General features: G+C 49.5%; 1 protein-coding gene across 1 annotated transcript in view; it reads left to right on the top strand.

The window, feature by feature from the left end:
- Positions 1-7130: 7130 nt before the first annotated feature.
- The window catches only part of LOC144826961 (cytochrome P450 11B, mitochondrial-like), a 125390-nt gene continuing 112038 nt past the window's right edge, over positions 7131-20482 (top strand). The window contains exons 1-2 of the mRNA XM_078685424.1: positions 7131-7476; positions 7618-7892. Of these exons, the coding sequence (XP_078541550.1) occupies positions 7240-7476; positions 7618-7892 (512 nt within the window). The 5' untranslated portion in view covers positions 7131-7239. The remainder of the gene's footprint in view (positions 7477-7617; positions 7893-20482) is intronic.

The following is a 20482-nucleotide window of genomic DNA, read 5'->3' as shown; positions in this document are numbered from 1 at the left end:
GTTCTTCTAGAATCTATAGGTGCAAATGTGAATGAACTGAATATGGTTGAATAAGTGGGAGGAGAACCAGTGGCGGACGTTGGGAGTGAGTCTAATTTTGAACATGAAAGCGTGCATGTGGGTGGGATGGTCACTAGCTGCTAAGATGTCCAAAAATATCAGGAGGTCATCTTCTTTGTGCTGTGGAGGGTGTCACCTTCAATTTGTGAGGTAGCTGTCTCCATACTGCCATGTGATCTCAGTCTGGTTTGGTGTTTTTGCAGGAAATCAATAGTATTGATATGATCGTGGAGTGAACGTAGACTGCCTTCTACATGGTCTTGGTGATGAAGGGTGTGTGCAGATGAGTTTGTAGTGGGTGAGCTGATCAGCATCTAGTTTCTTCAGTAGTGGGAGTATTCGACCTGTCATCAGAGCTTCTGGGAAGAGTCCTTGAGAGAGGGAAGGGTCAATGATGGAGAGTACAGGTGAGGGAGTTACTCCAGAGAGGACTTTGAGGAAGGAAGAGGATAAAACATTTTCACCATAGGTGGTGACCTTGAGGGAGCGGAGTATGTTCTCAGGGTCTGCAAGAGACACATGTTTGAAGGATGGCCATTGTTGGATGCTACGTGGAGGGGTGGATACAGGTTTGATGTTGTCAGTATGTTGCGGGATCATCTGGTTTCTTTCACAAGGTCACAGCAATGGCTGATCTGTGCGATACACAAAATGGCAATAGTATCACATACCACTGGGAGACGCTGGCACCGAGAGGCAACACGAGGAGCTGATGAAGGAGAGACAGCAGGGAAAAGTGAGAAGCTTCACTGGTGGCAAAGAGGAGCTGGCACTGGTGGGCAGAGTGAGGAATGGGTATTGATGAGGCACTGGCAAAGGAGGATAAAGTGAGAAGCGTCTCTGGTGAGAGCAGAAAGTGATGGGCAAAGAAGAGCTGGGTCTGGTGGACCCAGACCCAGACTGAAGGAGGAGCAGAGAGGTGTTGACAAACAAGGGAAAGGACTTTACCTTTGTGAATACTGAAAAGAAGTAAAGTTAGACTTTTGATCTAACTTAGATTTTTGGTCTAACTTTACCTTTGTGAAAACTGAAAAGTAGTAATGTTAGACTTTTGGTCTAAGTTAGTCTTTTGGTCTTTTGGTCTAACTGTGCCTTTGTGAATCAGGCCATTATGGCCCGATCCACAAAGGTTAGTCCAAAAGTCTAACTTAGACCAAAAGTCTAACTTTACTATGTTTCGTGGTCACAAAGGGAAATTGCTATGACTAAAGGTATTTGGACAAACTTTACCTTTGTGGTTCACGCCCACTGATGGTATCCCCACTCACTCTTTCACCTGATATCTTCTTAATGTGTAAGTGCAATCACAAAGTGAGTAAGTGCCCTCTTTCCCAAACTCTCTAGACAGGAAACTGACTTCTGCCAGGTGCAACTGAAGCTGCAACTATCAATAACAGGAGCAATTGCCATAAGAAATCAGTCTGCAGTGAGTAACGATGGTAATGGAAGGGCCTGGAGCAGATGCCGAATCCACGGGTGGGGTTTACAGCAGCACACTCTCCTAATGGTGGCATAAATTCCTCTTGAAGATTCTCTCAAGAATTTACTCTTCCTCCAGAAATCTGAGGAATTGTCATTACTATCCAACTCTTGTGGAAATGGAAGTCTGTTGTTGCAGTTCTCCCCTATTGAAAAATTGCCCTTTCCGCAGCGTCGCCCCAGGTTTTGCTTTTTGATGACCCTTAATTTCGCTGGCTATAGAACTATGTCCAGACAAGGGTCCCGTGCACGCTGTGTCACTGTAACCAAGCTGTATCCAGGTGATGAGCCCATAACTAGGTATAAACTGGTCCTGGGTTGTTTGTGTTCCAGTTCAGAGAGGACCTGGCCTGGAAGTTCAGGCTGAACTATTCTGATTGGAGCAGTTTTAGGACTGATTTACATATGGCTGGGTTCAAACTGAGGTGGCATGGTGTGTAGAATAATGATGCATTGGGACGCGGCCCGGGTTATTAACAGTGGATGAGATCGATTGAAGCATTGTATCCATCACTTTTTGTATACTTTAAAGTGTCACTCTATGTGGGACAGGTATGCCCAGACATGGGTCCTGTGCACTCTGTGTCACTGGAATCATGCCTGTTTGACCACGACGATTGACTATCATTGTCATTTTGTGCTTCTTGGTGCTATTTCTACTTAAAACCTTCAAAATGAATAACTCTGATTCCTTGTATCAGATTTTTGTCTATTTGGTTATCAAATTTTACTCTATTTTTCTAATTTAATTTGGGACTTTATTTGTTTTGCATTTCAACTTTTTTCAGTTTTTAGTACTGCATAAATACTTTACACATTGTCTCTAAAGTTAAGCATGTCTGTTCTGTACCATAGCTACCAAAGGGGTTAGCTAAGGTTAATTTAGTGACTTTAATGGTTCACCTGGCAAGGATAATGATTGTTACTTGAGGTGGGCACTAAGCCCTCACAACTAATTTCCCAATATCTCACACCACATGAATGACTTCTATAATTCCAGCTCCCTTCCTATGACCACTTCCATAGATTCAATGTACATACTGAGCTCTCCTGGAGCAGGGTTTGATTCCAGAGTCCCCGACACCCAGGGGTGCAGGCCTGGCCTCCTGCTCATGTACTCACCGCTGGTCCTTGGCACTAGAAGTGAAACAGCAGCCGTTCCATCAGTGGGTCCGCTAACTACAGATGTCACGGAACCTTTAATAATCGAGCGTGGGGAGATCCAGTCACTGCAGGTTAACTGGAAGAGGCCATTTCTGATGGGTATGGATGCAGGAGTCCTTGCAGGACTGTGGAAGCTGTGTCATCCTGTGCCCCTGTTTTGTTTGTAATTCCTGCCCTGTATTCTGCCCTCAGAGAAATACACTATCTCTGAGTCCACTGAAGGGGTAAAAGATATTAAGCCTTTTATTTGTGGGTGTCGGCCAGTAGCCGACACCCACACGACCTCCCCAGTGCATGTGTCGGCCACTGGCCGACCCTGGGGAGGTATGTAGAGGTCCCTCTGGTGCTCTACACCAGAGGGAGTCTTTATAGTTTTGTTTACACCTGGCTACTGAGGAAGAGCTTCCCAAGCAGCCAAATTGTTTTTTTGTTACCTGCAGCGGCCATTGACACAAGGGCGCGCTGACGTCATTTCAGTAAAAGTGAAAGTAAAACTAGCCCATCCGCTAGATTTACTTTCACGGAATCAGTGCTACGGGCATATCTCAGCCGCCAACCATCTGATTCTCACAGGAGAGGTATCTAGATCCCTGCTTGCGGAGAGAGTGACCCCCAAGCAGGGATGCCCCCACTAGTCACCAGGCACAGGAGGAGTGGCCCCTTGGACAAGGGCTTGTGCCCCCCTTGCAAATGTTTAAATTTTAGTCTTTCTGCCCCCCATGGGGGCAGTTGATGGCAATTACCCATGATCTGCCCCCACCCCACCCGATCCCAAGGGAGTAGAAAGCCTACTAGACATGGTACCAGGCATTTTTAATTGTATAGGAATATATCAATGGGGTCATGCCTCCACCCCAAGTAAATGGGCAAACAACCTTTCTGCCCCCCAGGATGGACAGAACACCCAATAGACACCACAATTTTTTTTTATGTAGGGGTGGGGGCTGCCCACCATTGGCATGGCCATTGCCCCGACCCAACTAAATGGGGCAACAGTCTTCCTGCCCCCCGGAAGGGCAGATTGGAGTTATTACCCCTGCACTGCCCCCCAGGGAGAGCAGACAGCCCACTAGATGCCAGGGAAAGTCACTTGCACTCTGTTTGGACTTTGATGAAATGTTTTAACCCCTTAGTGGGGCCTTACTATGGTAGGGCTCTGTTTACTGCTGTGCTATCCTAAGGGTGAGAGGTATAATCAGATCCTTGATGGTGGCATGAGGGTCTAACACCTAAGAACAATAGAAGCTGCCCAGAACCAAACCAAGAGGAAGCAAAGAGGTTAAGGCCTCTCCTCGACTGCAGTGTGGGGTTTCTAGCCACTAGGAAGGAGAGAAGCTACTCAGAACCGAACCAAGAGGTGGGGAAAAGGTTAAGACTCCTCCTTGACAGTGGTGTGGAGGTCTAACCCCTAGGAAGGAGAGAGACTGCCCAGAACTGAACCAAGAGCAAGAAAAGAGGTTGAAGCCCCTCCTGGACTGCGATGTGCTGGTCAAAGCGCTAGGAATGAGAGAAACTACTCAGAACCAAACTGAGAGGAAGCGCAGAGGTAAGGGCCCTCCTGGACTGTGGTGTGGGGATTGTCCAACTCTCTAGGAATGAGAGAAGCTACTCAGAACCGAACCAACAGGAATAGAGGAGGTTAATGCCCCTCCTGGACTGCGGTGTGGGAGTCTAACCCCTGGGAATGAAAGAAACTACTCAGAACTGAACTAAGAGGACGCTAAGAAGTAAGGGCCCTCCTGGACTGCGGTGTGGGGGGTGTCCAACTCCCTAGGAATGATAGAAGCTACTTAGAACCGAACAAAGAGCAAGCGAAGAGGTTAGGGCCCCTCCTGGACTGCGGTGTGGGTGTTTAACCCCAAGGAAGGAGAGAAGCAACTCAGAACTGAACCAAGAGCAAGCAAAGAGGTTAAGGCCACTCCTGGGCCGGGTTGTGGGGGTGTAACCCCTAGGAAGGTGAGAAGCAACTCAGAACTGAACCAAGAGAAAGTAAAGAGGTGTGGGGGTCTAACCACTAGGAATGAAAGAAACTACTCAGAACTGAACCAAGAGGACGCTAAGAGGTAAGTGCCCTCCTGGACTGTGGTGTGGGGGTGTCCAACTCCCTAGGAATGAGAGAAGCTACTCAGAACCGAACCAAGAGCAAGCGAAGAGGTAAGGCCCTTCCTGGACTGCAGTGTAGGGAGCCTGGGCTGCCCCTCCCACCAGTTACCACTCGTGACCAGAAGGTTGTGTGTTCATATCATGTCGGGGTCACGCAGTTTTGGGAGAGGATGTGGCCTAATGGCTAGGGCTGTCAATCTCAAATCTGGGGAACCGGGTTCAATTTTTTTCAGCAACAACACTCAACATCCTATGATTCTGGGCAAATCACGTAATCTCCCTGTCCCTAACAAAAATGAATGTGTCCCTCTGTAACGGCACTGGTGCTCGTGTAAAGCGCTCTGATACCTTCGGGTCAAGTTCACGCTATTTAAAAAAAAGAGTGCCCAGGCCTCCGGGGTCCTGATTCCAGAACTATATCCAATCTCTCTGGTCCTCACGGGTCTGCGGTTATTGACAGAGTACGAGTCGTGGGTACACGGCGTCCACCCACTATTTTCACAGGGTGGACGCAGTCCACCCTGCCAAGATGTTGGGCCTCACAGAACTATGTTGAACTTGTCTCAGTGTAATTTTCAGACACGGGGCACGTTCAGCAGCTCCAGTACGTTGTCTGCTTTCCATTACCAGCAGCAACGCGCAGGCAGCGATGGGGCTGTTCTTCACCTCCAGCTGGGCCAAAGATGGCGGAATTTAAGGGGCCATCAGGCGTCCTTTGGGTCGAGTATCCTGACTGGAGGCGTCCTGGAACCTCACACTTAAATGCAAATGCAACGGAAACCAGGGCCGGCTCTAGGTTCAAGGTGGCCCTGGGCAGGGAGCGTAGGTGGGGGGCCCCGGAAGAGGGGGTCCGGGCGGGGCGGAGCGCGGAGGCCAGTGAAGAGGGGGGGGTCAGGGTGTTTGGAAGTGGAACAGAGCCGGAGGCCGCCAAATCCCTGCCAGGGGCCGCCACGCAAATATGTATCCATCCTCAGAGGATTATTATATTAAGGATATATCTTGACGTGGTGGCCCCTGGGGTTTGGTGGCCCTGTGCAGGTGCGCAGCTTGCACATGCCTAAGGCCGGCCCTGCGGAAACAAAAGCACACAGCTCGTCTCTTCACAGGTACTCAAGAGAGGCACGCTTTTGTTTTTTACTTTGTTCAGTTCATGTTTATATAAGTGCATTTCTTTTGTAACATGATGTGATTTGCAGGAGACACCTTAACCTTCTATACTACATTAATTTGAATATGGGACTACACAACACACAGACCTATCTAACAAATGCGTTATCCTCCAGAGTTATCTCACCATTATTATTGTTCCCTGAAATTCACAAAGATCTCTGCAGCAGGTGCCTTAACCCCATAAAATATTGTAAAATCTAGACTTTGCAACCAATTAAGCAGAACAGATCTACTACAATGCCAATTTCTTTGTTGCAGGGTTTAAAAAAACCATAATATATTAGTTGAGGCCCAGAGTTTGGGTTCGAATTAAGCCACTTTTTTGGCAGAACCCTGACGCAAAATCTCATTAGTTAAATCTCCGTGTGCGCTTACTCATGACATAACTGAGAAACATGTGTGAGGTCTAAATATCTGATGTCACTTCTTGTGACGTCACTTCCTGTGATGCCACGTGTAATGCCCCGTGCTGTGATGGCACGCGTCATGATGCCACTTGCATCCTGCCTAACTTGGTTAGTCCCCCACTTCTTTTTATAGGACGTGTGCCCTGGTCACTGCTGTCTGAAGTCTTGGCTGGATCCTGGCCCCCCCAGGAGCTCCCAGTTCCAACCGGTCGAGCCGGAGAGCCCAGCTGTGCCCCCCCAGAGTGCTTTGGGCGCTCTGACGTGTCTCAGGGGTCAGTCCTTTCCTCTTTACATAAACCCGACCCTCTTTGATGTATGCGCTGCCTGGTTCATCCCACCCTGGCTGGCGGGGGCTTCTCTGGAGGGCCCCAGACGTGCATCCCTGGGCAGCCCCCCCGGAGCGCGAGGGCACCCGTCAGACCCCCCCACCCCCAGCCAGAGAGACCCTGAGATGAAAGATGAGGGGTCCTTGGCATTTCCCTGGCATTGGGCAAGAATAGCCCGGCCCTGTCTGCCCCTGGAAAGGGGGCAGCCCGGGGGGAAGGGTGGGCAGGGGGGAGAGGCGGCCTATAAAGCTGATGTCTGAAGGGCAGGGTGTGGGCTGGAAGAGGAGAAGAGAGCGGAGTGGAGAGGGAGGAGAGAGGAGAGGGGGTACATGAGAGACGGAGGAGGCTGAGGACTGGAGAGGAAGAAAGGAGAGAGGGGAAGAACAAGGAAGGAAGGAGGAACTTGTGAAAAGAAGTGCTTTGCACTATTAGTGGAAACACCAGAGAGCGCTTCAGCACATCCGAGAGCTCAGGAGGCGCTGAGTTTTCCGACCAGTGTTGCCCCCCACTCACCTCCAGGAAGCGCTGCGATGCACGAGATGGCCTTCTACCCGCTCTGGAGGAAGCTTGCCCTCTGTCCAGTAAAGGCCAGGTGCCCCTCCAGGTGTCTGTCCACAGCGCCCAAGATGGCGGCCATGGTGCCCCCCCAGCCAATCCAGAGGGCCCAGCATCACCAGTCCATCCTCAGCACAGGCAGAGAGGCCTGTCCACCTGGGGCCAGATGCCATTCCAGGTGTCTGTCGACAGCGCCCAAGATGGCAGCCATGGTAGCCACCCAGCCAATCAGGAGGGCCCAGCATCACCAGTCCATCCTCAGCACAGGCAGAGAGGTCTGTCCACCTGGGGCCAGGTGCCCCTCCAGGTGTCTGTCCACAGCTCCCACGATGGCGGCCATGGTAGCGGCCCAGCCCATTCCCAGGGCCCAGCATCACCGGTCCATCCTCAGCACAGGCAGAGAAGGGTGTCCACCGGGGACCAGGTGTCTGTCCACAACTCCCAAGATGGCCGCCGTGGCGGGAGTCCTGAGCGCCCAGTCCATCCCCACGGTCCAACCCTACGAGTCCATCCCCAACACCGGCAGGAACGCCTGGCTCAACTTCTACCGCCTCTGGAGGAGCAACGGCCTGCAGAACTTCCACCAGGTGATGGAGAGAAACTTCCAGACGCATGGACCCATCTACAGGTGAGCGGAGTCACTGCGGGGTGAGGGAGGGTCAAGAGGGCTGGAGGACTCTACAGGACCCATCTACAGGTGAGCGGGGTCACTGCGGGTTGAGGGAGGGTCAAGAGGGCTGAAGGACTCAAAAGGCCCCATCTACCAGAGAGGGGGCCTCTGAGGGCAAGGACACAATGGGTTGATGATGGCTCAAGGAGTTCCATCTCTGAGACACTCCCCTGAGGAGTAAAGGCTGAGTGGAGGAACACAAAGTCAGGGTATAAAACCTAACACAGCGAGTGTGGTCATCTGCACTATAACATACTCTATTACTTCCCAAAGGAACCCTTCTATGGGGAACCATCGTTTACAACGCGGTGTTTACACCGCACGACCTTTACCACGCAGCCATTAACGCAAGTCGTTGTAATGACTTGCGTTGTGAACACCGTGTTGTACAGTACCGCGATCTAAAAGATTGCGTTGTACTGACATACATCCCTTCTATGCAATCGTAGAATAACAACACATTGAGGAAAAAACAATAAGGATCTAAACCCATGAAGTGGCGGCCGACACAAAGAAAGGGTGGTGGGGCGGGTGGAGGGAACACGGGAGGGGTCACGCAAGGGGGAGGGTTTATAAATACTATATTTTTCCAAAACAACTTACCTTTAGCTGCCGGCCGCCTCCAGTGTCGCATCACACTGCCTGGTCCCACCAGCCCCTGGAACAGACTCCCATCCAACCCTTGTGCTGCAGAGCCGCGCAGGGATCGGCCTGAGCCAGCCAGAAAGACGCTCCGCTCAGGACAGGGAGTCTGTGGGGTTTCTACGGGCTGGAGAAAACTTAAGTGCGCATGTTTGTTTTGGTCGGCCTGATATGGCCGGCCAAACACAAATGAGCACTTAGGGAGTGGAGTGCACGTAGCACTCCTCCTCCCCCCCCTCCCATGCCTTGGCCCCGCCCCTCCCTACAGCGCTGGCTCAGAGACGGCAAATGAAATAAACTGATGCAAGATCATTGTATTTTTCATTTGCTGGCTCTGAGCCAGGTAGTGGGGCGACACTCCTCCGCCATTGAGGAGGAGCCGCCACTGAACTCTTGGCTTGTAGTTTGCATGCAGCTCCTTGATGCCGGTAGACAGATCACTTCGCTGTATTAGAAGGATTGCAGTTTTTGAATTGGAAGTACCAAAATGGTCTGAGTGTCTAAAGCAGTAGCCCGCTCGCCTAGCTACATAAAATACAAATCTGTGGTCTGCCTGTTACACAATGTGCTTTGCAGCAGGTACATTACCCCTCTACGCTACTTTTTGAGTCAAAACTGTGACTGGACAAAAGCAGCACTCCCCCTGAACTGTATCAACCACCAGAGTTATCTTTTATGATCCCCTCAGAACTGCTGCACACACAATGGTCGCTGCAACAGGGGTCTTTAGCTAGAACAGAGTTACTGTGACGTTTCTCCTTCTTGCCAATTTATTTTAAGCAGACTTAAAAAACAAGCATTGGAATAGCCAATAGGTCTCGCCTTTGGGACCTTTTAAGTATTTAGCCATGCAGCACATTATCCTGGGTGCAGGGGCCAACAAGAGCCGAATTTCGAGGGGGATGGGGGCTAATACTTCCATCAATGTGTCCTTGAATAATGTAACTGGTGCTCATGCAAGGTGCCTCAATACCTTCAAGTGGAGTTCGAGCTGTATGAAACTGCAACAAATCAAATCCTAAGGTTACTTTTCAGGAAGTGCATTCTCACACTGTGGCAGCAAAAGTAATTTGCAACTTTAAGGAATAGGCAGAGTGGAGATACAGAGGCTCAAGGAACAAGTGAAAAAACAACAAAGCCTCGTTATCAAGTGAATGGTCTTTTAAAGACCTGTGAAGTACTCGGGTAGGGATACGATAAGATGCCCGACCAGCTGGAACACAGCAGCTTAAGAACTGTATGTGTGTCCGGGAAGCTGTCTCAGACCGGGCTGACACACACAACGGGTTGTCTGAAGCCCTTTGAGCCCTATGGGCGTTGCGCGTCTGGATGCTACAATATTTACTAATACTTCACGTGCCGCTGGTGAACGGCCATGCTGTGGCCAGGAACAGTGCAGCCTGCGGGCCTTGAACGGGACAACAATGCTGTTAATATGTCCTTAAGCATTCCACCCAATATGGACATACCGTATTTTCTGGCGTATAAGACAACTTTTTAACCCTTGAAAATCTTTTCAAAAGTCAGGGGTCGTCTTATACGCCGGGGTCATTTTATGAGCAAGTGAATATAGCCCAAACCCTATATTTTAATGGAAAAGTAGGGGATCGTCTTATACGCCCAGTCGCCTTATACGCCAGAAAATCCGGTACTTCTCAGGGACTCATTGGGAGGGTTAAAACATTTAGTACCCCTCTTTTGGCACTGATGAACCAGGGGCGGCTCTAGGCTCATGGTGGCCCTGGGCAGGGAGAGTAGGTAGGGGGCCCCAGAAGAGGGGGTCCGGGCGGGGCGGTGCGCAGAGGCCAGTGAAGAGGGTGGGTTCGGGTGTTTGGAAGTGGAACAGAGCCGGAGGCCGCCAAATCCCTGCCAGGGGCCGCCACGCAAATATGTATCCATCCTCAGAGGATTATTATATTAAGGATATATATTGGCGTGGTGGCCCCTGGGGGTTGGTGGCCCTGTGCAGGTGCACAGCTTGCACATGCCTAAGGCCGCCCCTGGATGAACTCAGTACACATTATAGGCAATCCAACCCCTAACGAAGGATGTTTGTACGGCACGGTAACGTGAATTTTGTATACTGTGTGTGATAGATTTGTGACACTCTGGATTATTGTGTTGTGAATTTATAACAATCGAAATGCAGATTACCATGCGTACACATTATATATTTATGCTGATAAGCACAAACATAAATGTGTATATTGTGGCCTTATAACAATATTTATGACACCCCCTTTGTGTTTCGGATTCATTATAAGTTACCTTCCCAAAAGCATTGCTTAAAATGAAACCCTTGGCCTTGATGCATACAAAAAGTAATTTAACCCCTTCCATGCTGATGACGGCCGCCGGCCGTCATGCACTATGGTGGGTGTGTGCTGATGACGGCTGGGGGCCCCCTCATTAAAAGCGCCGCACAGGTGCAGAATCGCGGCCGCCCTCAAGGGGTTAAACATATGTAATCTGGCTCCATCCGTAACTATTCTATAAGTACTAACGAACATCAATATAGTGAACCCTGCTGCCAACAGCAGTTCTAAAAACAAGCAGTTTCACAATTTACAATAAATGACTTTGTTTAATTAAACTTACAAGAGAACAACTACCTCATAAAACCCTCCCTTATGAGGCATTGACTGTCTCTCTAAAAGTACACGCACTCAGTACACAGCTATCTGTGCGCTCATCCTTAGGAACACAGAGACAGGTGTCAGCTGGTGCTGTGCCACTTACACCTGCGAGAAAAGGTGCTTTCCTCAAACAACTGTAAAGATGGCCACCGTGCAGCTCAAAGGGAGGGACTGGGGTCTGTGATTGTTCTCTTCATCCTTAGTAAAGTAGTAAATGTGTTGTTTAAAGAATTACTCCGTTGTGTGCCTTCCAAGTGCTGGCACCTCACAAACAGTCAAGTCAAGTCAAGTCAAGTTAGAATTTGTATAGCGCACTACTCACCCAGAGGGTCTCAAGGCGCTTGAGGGAGGGGGGGGAGAAGCGTTACTTATCGAATATCCAAGTTTTGAGTTGTTTTCTGAAGGAGAGGTGGTTCTGTGTAAGGCGGAGGTGGGTGGGGAGAGAGTTCCAGGTCTTGGCCGCTAAGTAGGAGAAGGATCTTCCTCCCATGGTGGATCTTTGGATGCGTGGAATCGCGGCGAGGGCTTGATTGGACGATCGTAGTTGGCGGGTGGGGGTGTAGAAGGTCAGGCGCGTGTTGAGGTATTTGGGTCCTAGGTCGTAGAGGGCTTTGTGTGCGTGGGTGAGTAGCCGGAACGTTATTCTCTTGTTGACGGGGTGCTAGTGGAGGTCTCTCAGGTGACCGGATATGTGAGCTTGGCGGAGGAGGTCTAGGATAAGTCTGGCTGAGGCGTTCTGAATGCGTTGGAGTTTTTTCTGTAATTTGGCTGTTGTTCCGGCGTAAAGGGTGTTTCCGTAGTCCAGTCGGCTTGTGACAAGTGCTTGGGTGACCGTCTTTCTTGTTTCGGTGGGGATCCAGCGGACGATTTTTTTGAGCATACAACAGGAGTGCAACACTTCATTCATTCACACAAGTTTACACATTCCAACCGAACAGGGTGGGGTTACAGCCACTCCTCTCCTTGTACAAGAAGGGGCAGATTTACAAGCCTCCTGCGCCACCAGTACGTCACTTTTCGTGACGTACTGGTGAAGCAGGGGGCTCCTCCATATTTACAAGGACAGGAAAAGCCAACCTGTGTGGCTTTTCCTCTCCTTGAAAATACGGCCCCTTCACACGCAGCACTTTGCACTGAAGGGGCGTTCCATGGGTGTTCCCATGCAACACCCATGGAACAAGACACATCTCCAGATTTACGAGAAATCGTAAATCTGGAGATGCATCTGCATGCTATGCCCCCCTAGAGGTGGCGTAGCGAGGCGCAATGAGGAGAAATGTTTTCATTTCTGTAAATGTAAATTGATACTTGTATAGCGCACTACTCACCCGCAAGGGTCTCAAGGCGCTTGTACGAATACCGCTGTGGAACCCATCCTGGCTTTCCCTGTGAGGTGTCCACTCCTGGGCACCTCCAAGGTGGAGGCCAGGCATCCTTAGCGTTGTGGGGGCCGTTGTGGAGATTAAGCAAGCTATTGCCCAGAGTTGCAGAGTGGGACTCCGTGACTGGAATAGGCACCGAGGCGAGAATTATCAGGTCCGTGGAATATTTGAGCTCAAGACCCGCCGAGGCGGGGAATTGAACCCTGGTCCCGGGCTAGACCTCTGCATCAGGGTCTGCCGCTCTAACCATTGAGCCACACTTCTCCACATTTCTCCTCGTTTGTTCCTCTTTCAATGCGTGCTGTAGAATGCAGCACGCATTGAAAGAGGCAAAAGCCTTTAGTGATTGTTTGTGTGCAGAAAGGTGCCCCTTCCTGCACAAAAACAATCTCCCCATGGCGCAGGCATCCTTGCACCATGTTGCAAAGGTACCTGCACCGGCGCTTGGCAGCTGTTTATGCACCAGCGCAGGGGAGAGCACAGGAATGTGACATATTCTTGTAAATATGTCGCATTCCTGTGCTCTGAAAGTGCCGCAGCGTGGCGCAGCCAAAGGACTTGCTGTGCCACGCTACGGCACTTTCTTGTAGATCTGCAGGGCCGGACTGGGAACCAAATCCGGCCCCGGCAAAGTGCTCCGCCGGCCTCCGGGGGGAGGTCTGAGTTCTTTGCCGAAGCCGGTTTTCGGCCGATTTTGCAGCTATGCTACATAAACGGCCCTGTAACAAAAACGGCCCCCAGGGGCCCAAAACCGGCCCCCACCCTTGCGGCGCACCGGGGGATTGCCCACTAGGGGGGGGGGGATATACATTGCTAGCCCTCAGTCCCAAAACCTCACTTTTGTGAAGTAGAAAAGGTATCTTTAACTATCAATCAGTGTCAATGAGAAATGCTGTAACTCATTTAGTCAAGACTCATGACAAGGGAAGATGTGCTTTGGGAAAATCATGGTTGTAGCGCGTAAAACAGTTAAAAATGTAGGATTCATGAAAATTATTTTGGCAAGTGAGCCCGCCAAGGTAGAGATTTTACCAACATTTGTCAGAGAAATATGGTTCAATGTAAACTGAATATCAGAGTAAATACGTCACCAGGGTTTTGGGATGGGCAGTGCAGTGGCAATAGGCCAAGGTGGACAGCACCGCCACAACACCGGTGGACAGTGGACAAGTTGACAGGAGAGGAGCGGGGCAGGGATGCGGAGGGGTGTGGCACAGCGGCCAGAGCAGCTGACTTCGGAGCACAGGGCTCACGGTTCGATCCCAGGTTCCGTCGGCAGCTCAGCTCAGCACCGTGTGACTCTGGGCAATAGCTCACTTACCCCCAGATTCATCATGGTCCCGATTTGCGAGTCCTTAATAGCGATTATTAAGGAATCGCTATTAAGGACTCTCAAATCGGGATTCATGTAGAAATTGCAAAATAAATTGCGATTCCTACAGCCTCCTTATTTGCGATTAGCAAATTGCTAATCGCAAATAAGGAATAACTCCCCATTCATTCCTATGGGCCTGAAGGCCCATAGGAATGAATGGGGAGTCAATCCTTATTTGCGATTAGCAATTTGCTAATCGCAAATAAGAATGCGATTTCAAGGGTGCCAGGGGTGTCCAAAGGACACCCTGTAGCACCTCTGAAAAGGAAATGTAGCCTGATGTTGCGCACACACATGTCCAAAGGACTTGTGTTTGTGTAACATACCACTTAGAAAAATGCACTAAAGGGCATTTTTCAAAGTTTTCGCTATTTACCAGAAAGTCAGACTTTGCGGTAAATAGCGGCCGGAAATTGCGAATTCGCTAATTTTAAAAGTTTCATGAATTGCATTTAAGGAATCTCAAATAGAGATTCCTTAAATGCTATTCCTCGCTAAAATGCGATTTCTGTAATAGCGAATTTTGCATTTGGGATGATGAATCCCAAATGCAATCATTGAGCTCGCAAAGGGCCAGATTCTCGGAATCTGGCCCTTTGCGAGCGCAATTTCCCTTGATGAATCTGGCTGTTAATTTCCACGACGGCCCCCAGCGCCTTGAGACCCGTAAGGGTGAGTAGTTCGCAATTTATAAATACGGATGTACATGGCTAGCACACGGAATGCATGATGCCGGCACACATCCCTGCATCAAGGTGGTGCCTGGAAGTGCCGTAGGTCCCACTCACACATGAAACGTCATCTGTACCTTAAAGGTCACAGCTCGAGCAGAGGAAGGTCCCCACCAAAATTGTTTTATGGAACACCGAGAAAAAGCAAAACGCATTCATGCCAACTGTTTTCAGACTCTAACCCCTTCGATGCTGGTGACGGAACCGTTCCGTCATCAGTCACGGCTGAGCTGTGCTGATGACGGAACGGTTCCGTCACGACCGCGCCCTGTTCTGGAATGTCCAGCACAGGGCGCGGTTTCGACGCCACGGTCAAGGTGTTAAAAAGCGAAGAAAAAAAAGGGCAAACTGCGCCAGTGAATACATATCACTTCTTCCAATGGACAGCAGGAGAATGAAAAGTTCTTTCCATTAAGAAGGGCATTTTAAAAATAAACGGTGATACAACCTCTAGGTAAGGTCAGCGCAAGGAAAGGGCGCCCAGACGTGACTCACTTTACTGGAAAGCATGGCGACAACACCGTCTTAAGGGGGGGGGGTCAACGCATGCCTAGAGATACAAACAGATGATCTCACCCCGCACAGGTGACATCGACACAGGGTGACCAGAATTTTAAAGCAAAAAAACGGGACATTTCACAAAAATAGAAGAAGGACTATAATTTTACTTCAAACGAGGGGACAGACTGGCAGAGCTCCTCAGCAGAGAATTACAAAACAGGCAGTAAGAACATACATAAGATGCAATTTTTAGGGGAAACAACCTTTACAACGCAACTTTTACAACGCACTACCATTACAACGAAACTTTTACAACGCAACATCCATTACAACGCATGCATTTACAACGCAACCATTACAACGCGTGATACTACAACGCACACCACTAAAACGCATGTCATTACAACGCAGTCATTACAACGCATACCATTACAACGCATACCATTACAACACATAGACCCCTACACTGTCCAACAGTTACCCTACTGTTGCACCCCCTGGAGTTAGAATAGTAATTTGTACCCCTACACTATCCAACACTTACCCTACTGTTGCACCCCCTGGAGTTAGAATAGTAATTTTTACCCCTACACTATCCAACACTTACCCTACTGTTGCACCCCCTGGAGTTAGAATAGTAATTTTTACCCGTACACTATCCAATACTTACCTTACACGCAATGTAATGTTATGCGCCTTAATGGTATGCATTGTAAAGGTAGTATGCGAAGTAATGGAATGCGTTGCAAAGGTAGTTTTTAAATATTCGTTGTAAATGCATGCGTTGTAATGGAATGCGTTGTAATGGATGTTGCGTTGCAAAAAATGTGTTGTAAAGGTAGGCATTGTAAAAGTATGCGTTGTAACGTCATACATCCAATTTTTAGACCCAGTAGCTTGCCTGTGAATTAAATTGCTTTCTTGGAACAACTGTTAACTATCCCTGCTTTGTAAAACGTAAAAATCACCTCCCCCCGTTTTTAGTCGACCCTCTTCAAAAACCGAGACATAAACTAAATTTCTCGAAATCTGCCCGGACAGCTGGTGAAAAACGGGGACCATCTTGGCAAATCCGGGACGCCTGGTCACCCTACATGGACAGCATGTGGCAACACAGCGGGAGTGAGGGGGCAGAACTGAGTGCACAGTTCACTCATACTTAGTCATCAATTTCCAATGGTTGTTTGCTGCTTTCCTTCTCTGTCTTTAGATACCAGTCAGATTATCTTCTTGTTTAGCACAAAATACATTTTGTGTTTAACAAGAACATAATCTGGGTGTTTGATGGCTTTTGTGTGGAGAGTGGCACACAGAATCAGTCAGCTGTTTATGGTTCCTGAAAGCACAAGTGCTTAACTCCTTCGACGCTAATGACGGAACCGCTCCGTCATCAGCCGCGGTGGCGCTGTGCTGATGACGGAGCGGTTCCGTCATGGCCCGCCCGACGTGCCTGCGCGGCGCGTTCTATTGAGCGGGCGGGGCCATGACGGAACCGCTCCGTCATCAGCACAGCTCACCCAAGGCTAGTGACAAAGCGGTTCCGTCACCAGCGTGTGAGCGCCGCACGGCCCCCGCCCCCTTAGTGCTGCTGCGGAATAGCCGCTGCAGCGAAGGTGTTAAGGCATTGCCACCTGTAACCAACAGCAGATGGGTTAAGAGAATTTGCTTCTCTGGCAGACTATGAGCCTGGGGAGGTATCCATCATGCAGCCAGCTCATCTTTCATTGATACCAGGATTCTGATGAGGCTTAGCGGGGCAAGCCATTTAGTCTTAAGGGGCCTCATTTATGAGGCCGTGCGTTACTTGTACGCTGCCGGTGCGCCACTTTTTGTGACGCACCAGCAGCGCAAGAAATGTGCCTTGTTGCACCATATTTTGAAAGTGACGTATCTAGGTAGATGCGTCACTTTGTAAACCCCTGCGCTACATTATACCAGCGCCAGGTATAATGTATGCAGGGGGGGGGGGGCGTTCTGAAGCAAGAAAGGGTCATAAAAGTGACGCAGTGAAATCTATAAGATTTTACTACGCCACTTCTAGGACACAAATGCGTCAATTTCTTACACCTGCCTCACAGCAGATGTAAGACTGACGCAGGCCCTTTCACATGGGGCTTGCCCCATGTGAAAGGACACATTGCTGGAGTTGCGTCACTTTTGTGCCACACTCCAGCAATGCGCCACTTTTGCGCCATACAGATACGTCAGAAATACTGACGTATCTGTAATTCCTTGCGCCATGATGCGTCATACTGTAAATATGACGCATCATTGGTGTCGCAAGGAGGGCGCAGTGAAAAGTGACGCATTGCTGTTTTCACGCAGCGATGCGTCACTTTTCCTAAATGAGGCCCAAGGTATCTTCAGGCTACTAACATGTTCTGATACCTCAAGAATACCTCAAGTAAAGCGCCAGTATCCTGGGAGACCTGGAACTTAATTGCATCCTGGTCCCAAAAAAAAGGGGTACCCCAGCTGCAGTGCAGTTGTATTTTCAGAAACCCCATTGCCATGGCAACCTTCTTCTCTTTAAACATTCTGCCTCCGTGCCAAAGAACACGGAAGCCAGGCAGCAGTCTTGGGTGTGTTTATGTGGTAAGTGACTCCAGGAGGGGTGGATCAGATGAGGCGCATGTCTGTCTAGTGGGCAGGCCCAAAGTGAAACTAGATCAACGAATAGTATTACAAAGAAACAAGCAAGTAAGGGAGAAGGACCGAAAACAAAACTGGTTTTAGGTAGTGTAGATGCTCAGCATAAGTAACATGCAGCTCGACCAGTCCACCTCCTATTAAAAAATAAAACAGAGACAAAATAAACTCGATGTGCCAAGGACAACAAAAAAAAAACACTGATCCAATGTATTAGAAACCCACCATGCTCCTGTGTGGGGAACATCCATTACGACGCGGTGTTTACACCGCACTACCATTACAACGCTGGTTTTACAACGCAAGTCGTTACCACGACTTGCGCTGGAGGGGGCTCTAGGCTAAGGAATAGTAGATTCACTATTCCAACACCTTCCCTACTGTACGTAGGCTGGTGTTGGAATAGTAAATCTTACTATTCCTAAGTCCAGCACCCTACAGCGCAAGTCGTGGTAACGACTTGCGTTGTAAAACCAGCGTTGTAATGGTAGTGCGGTGTAAACACCGCGTTGTATTGACATACAACCCTCCTGTGTACATGCCCTGGGTTTAAAACACTCCCAAAATGTATCTATGTATTTCGTAGGGTAACTACTATTTCCACTGATGTTGACTGTCCATACCATGCATTATGGAAGAAGCAGTATTCCTAGGCTCTGTATCACTGTCTTTAGTACTCTGCACGTCATCAGTTAACATATGCACTGCTTGAGACTGAAACCGTGAGTGGGTCTCCTGCGTTTCATGATTAGGGTTTGGAAGATGGATTTTATATATTTTTGATGGGAGGGTGTAACACCGCAGTATGACAAAAACTGCATATTTTAAAGGAAACACGCAAACCACTGGTCGAGGTTACCTACTGTAAAATCAAAGCCACTCTGGTGCTCAGTGAGACATAAGAGCACAATAACAAAAATATGAAATTCGACGCATCCTTTGGCGGCTGCGAGCTAAAATAACATTAAGACATCCCTTTGAGCATGCTCCTCCAGACTCTTACGACTGAGATTGCCTCATAATTACCCTGTCTGCCGTCCAAGCACATCCAGAGAGCAGGGATTACTCGTTAGACGAAGGAATTAGCAGGACTGCGGGCATCACTGGCCAGAACACAATCCTAGCCGAAGCTGGCAGCGGCCGAGCCTGGTACCTCGCCGCAGTGTCACCAATAGAGCACAGTCCGGTCTCAGAGTGAGGTAGAAAACCTGCTTCGTAATCTTTTGGGAAAAGCGCTGATTCAGCAGGCAACAGCAACAACCCATGCCAGTCACATTGGGCTGACATCAGCTGGGCCCCGGGTCAAAGGGCTCCGTCTGGGTTAATAAGCAGCACGGTTGAGTCCATGGCAACACTCATTTAGGTGACAAACAATATCCGACATGTCTGCAAGGCTGAATGCGGAATGGTTAGCCAGTGTGTCCGTCTGATGGGGTTTCACTCCAAATTAATTTTAAGGCGCGTGTGTGGGAGGGCACAGGTGTACTTGGCCAACAGCAAGGAACGTTAACACACTGGTCTGGTCTATGAAATCTACGAACTACAAAATTAAAACAAGTAAAGCGACATGAGGTCCAATAAAACTTACGGTGCGGCTAACTAAGCCCTTCGCGTCAGGAAGCCCATTAACAATAAACAGCGCAACTCTGGGGAGTTTGCTTTTGGATGGGGGAAGGGGAGGAAGGAGATGGTAGGATTGCCAATGAGGAGCCAGCGTTTCCCGTAAACTGAGCTAGCAGCACACCTTCCTACGTCACGCCAAACAAAGATGGTGTCGGCCTGTTCACATGGGCTGTCCTAAAATTGGACAAGGCGGTAACCAAAAAGCCAGATTTCCAATCACGCACCAGAGTTTAACATAAACGATGACGCAAGCCAATTGAAAACAAGGGTGTGGCTTAAAGTCCCCTTCTGAAACTGTGTCGATTCCAAGAAGCCCTCGCAGAGCGGGCAACGCATGCACGCTGCAACACCAGGCGAGACCCAAAAAAATGTAGAGGTTGACTGTCAGACACTGATTTTACCCCCTTGTTACTCCATCCCCTTTCCTGTGCCACATCTTGTAATGTTTCAATTGCCTGCACTTGAAGGGACAGCGGATCAAAGAAGTGGAGAACACCAACAAAGCAGGGTCACTGTGGTGTGAGGGCTGGGGAAAGGGACTGAGGATAAGAGGAGTGGAGCACAACAAGAGGGTCTATGCACAGGGGAGCGGGTCCCTGTGGTGTGAGGTTTGAGAAGAGGGACTGAGGATAAGAGAAGTGAAGAACAACAGAGGTTCTATGCACAGGGGAGCGGGGTCACTGCGGTGTGAGGGCTGAGGAGAGGGATTGAGGATAAGAGGAGTGGAGAACAACAACAGGGTCTATGCACAGGGGAGCGGGGTCACTGCGGTGTGAGGGCTGAGGAGAGGGGCTGAGTATAAGAGGAGTGGAGAACAACAAGAGGGTCTTTGCACAGGGGGCGGGGTCACTGCGGTGTGAGGGCTGAGGAGAGGGATTGAGGATAAGAGGAGTGGAGAACAACAACAGGGTCTATGCACAGGGGAGCGGGGTCACTGCAGTGTGAGGACTGAGGAGAGGGACTGGGGATAAGAGGAGTGGAGAACAACAAGAAGGTCTATACACAGGGG

This window comes from Lissotriton helveticus, chromosome 4_1, assembly GCF_964261635.1.
Source record: "Lissotriton helveticus chromosome 4_1, aLisHel1.1, whole genome shotgun sequence".
Taxonomy (NCBI): Eukaryota; Metazoa; Chordata; class Amphibia; order Caudata; family Salamandridae; genus Lissotriton; species Lissotriton helveticus.
The sequence above is the reverse complement of the archived record's forward strand: the minus strand, read 5'-3'. Positions and strand labels throughout refer to the sequence as shown.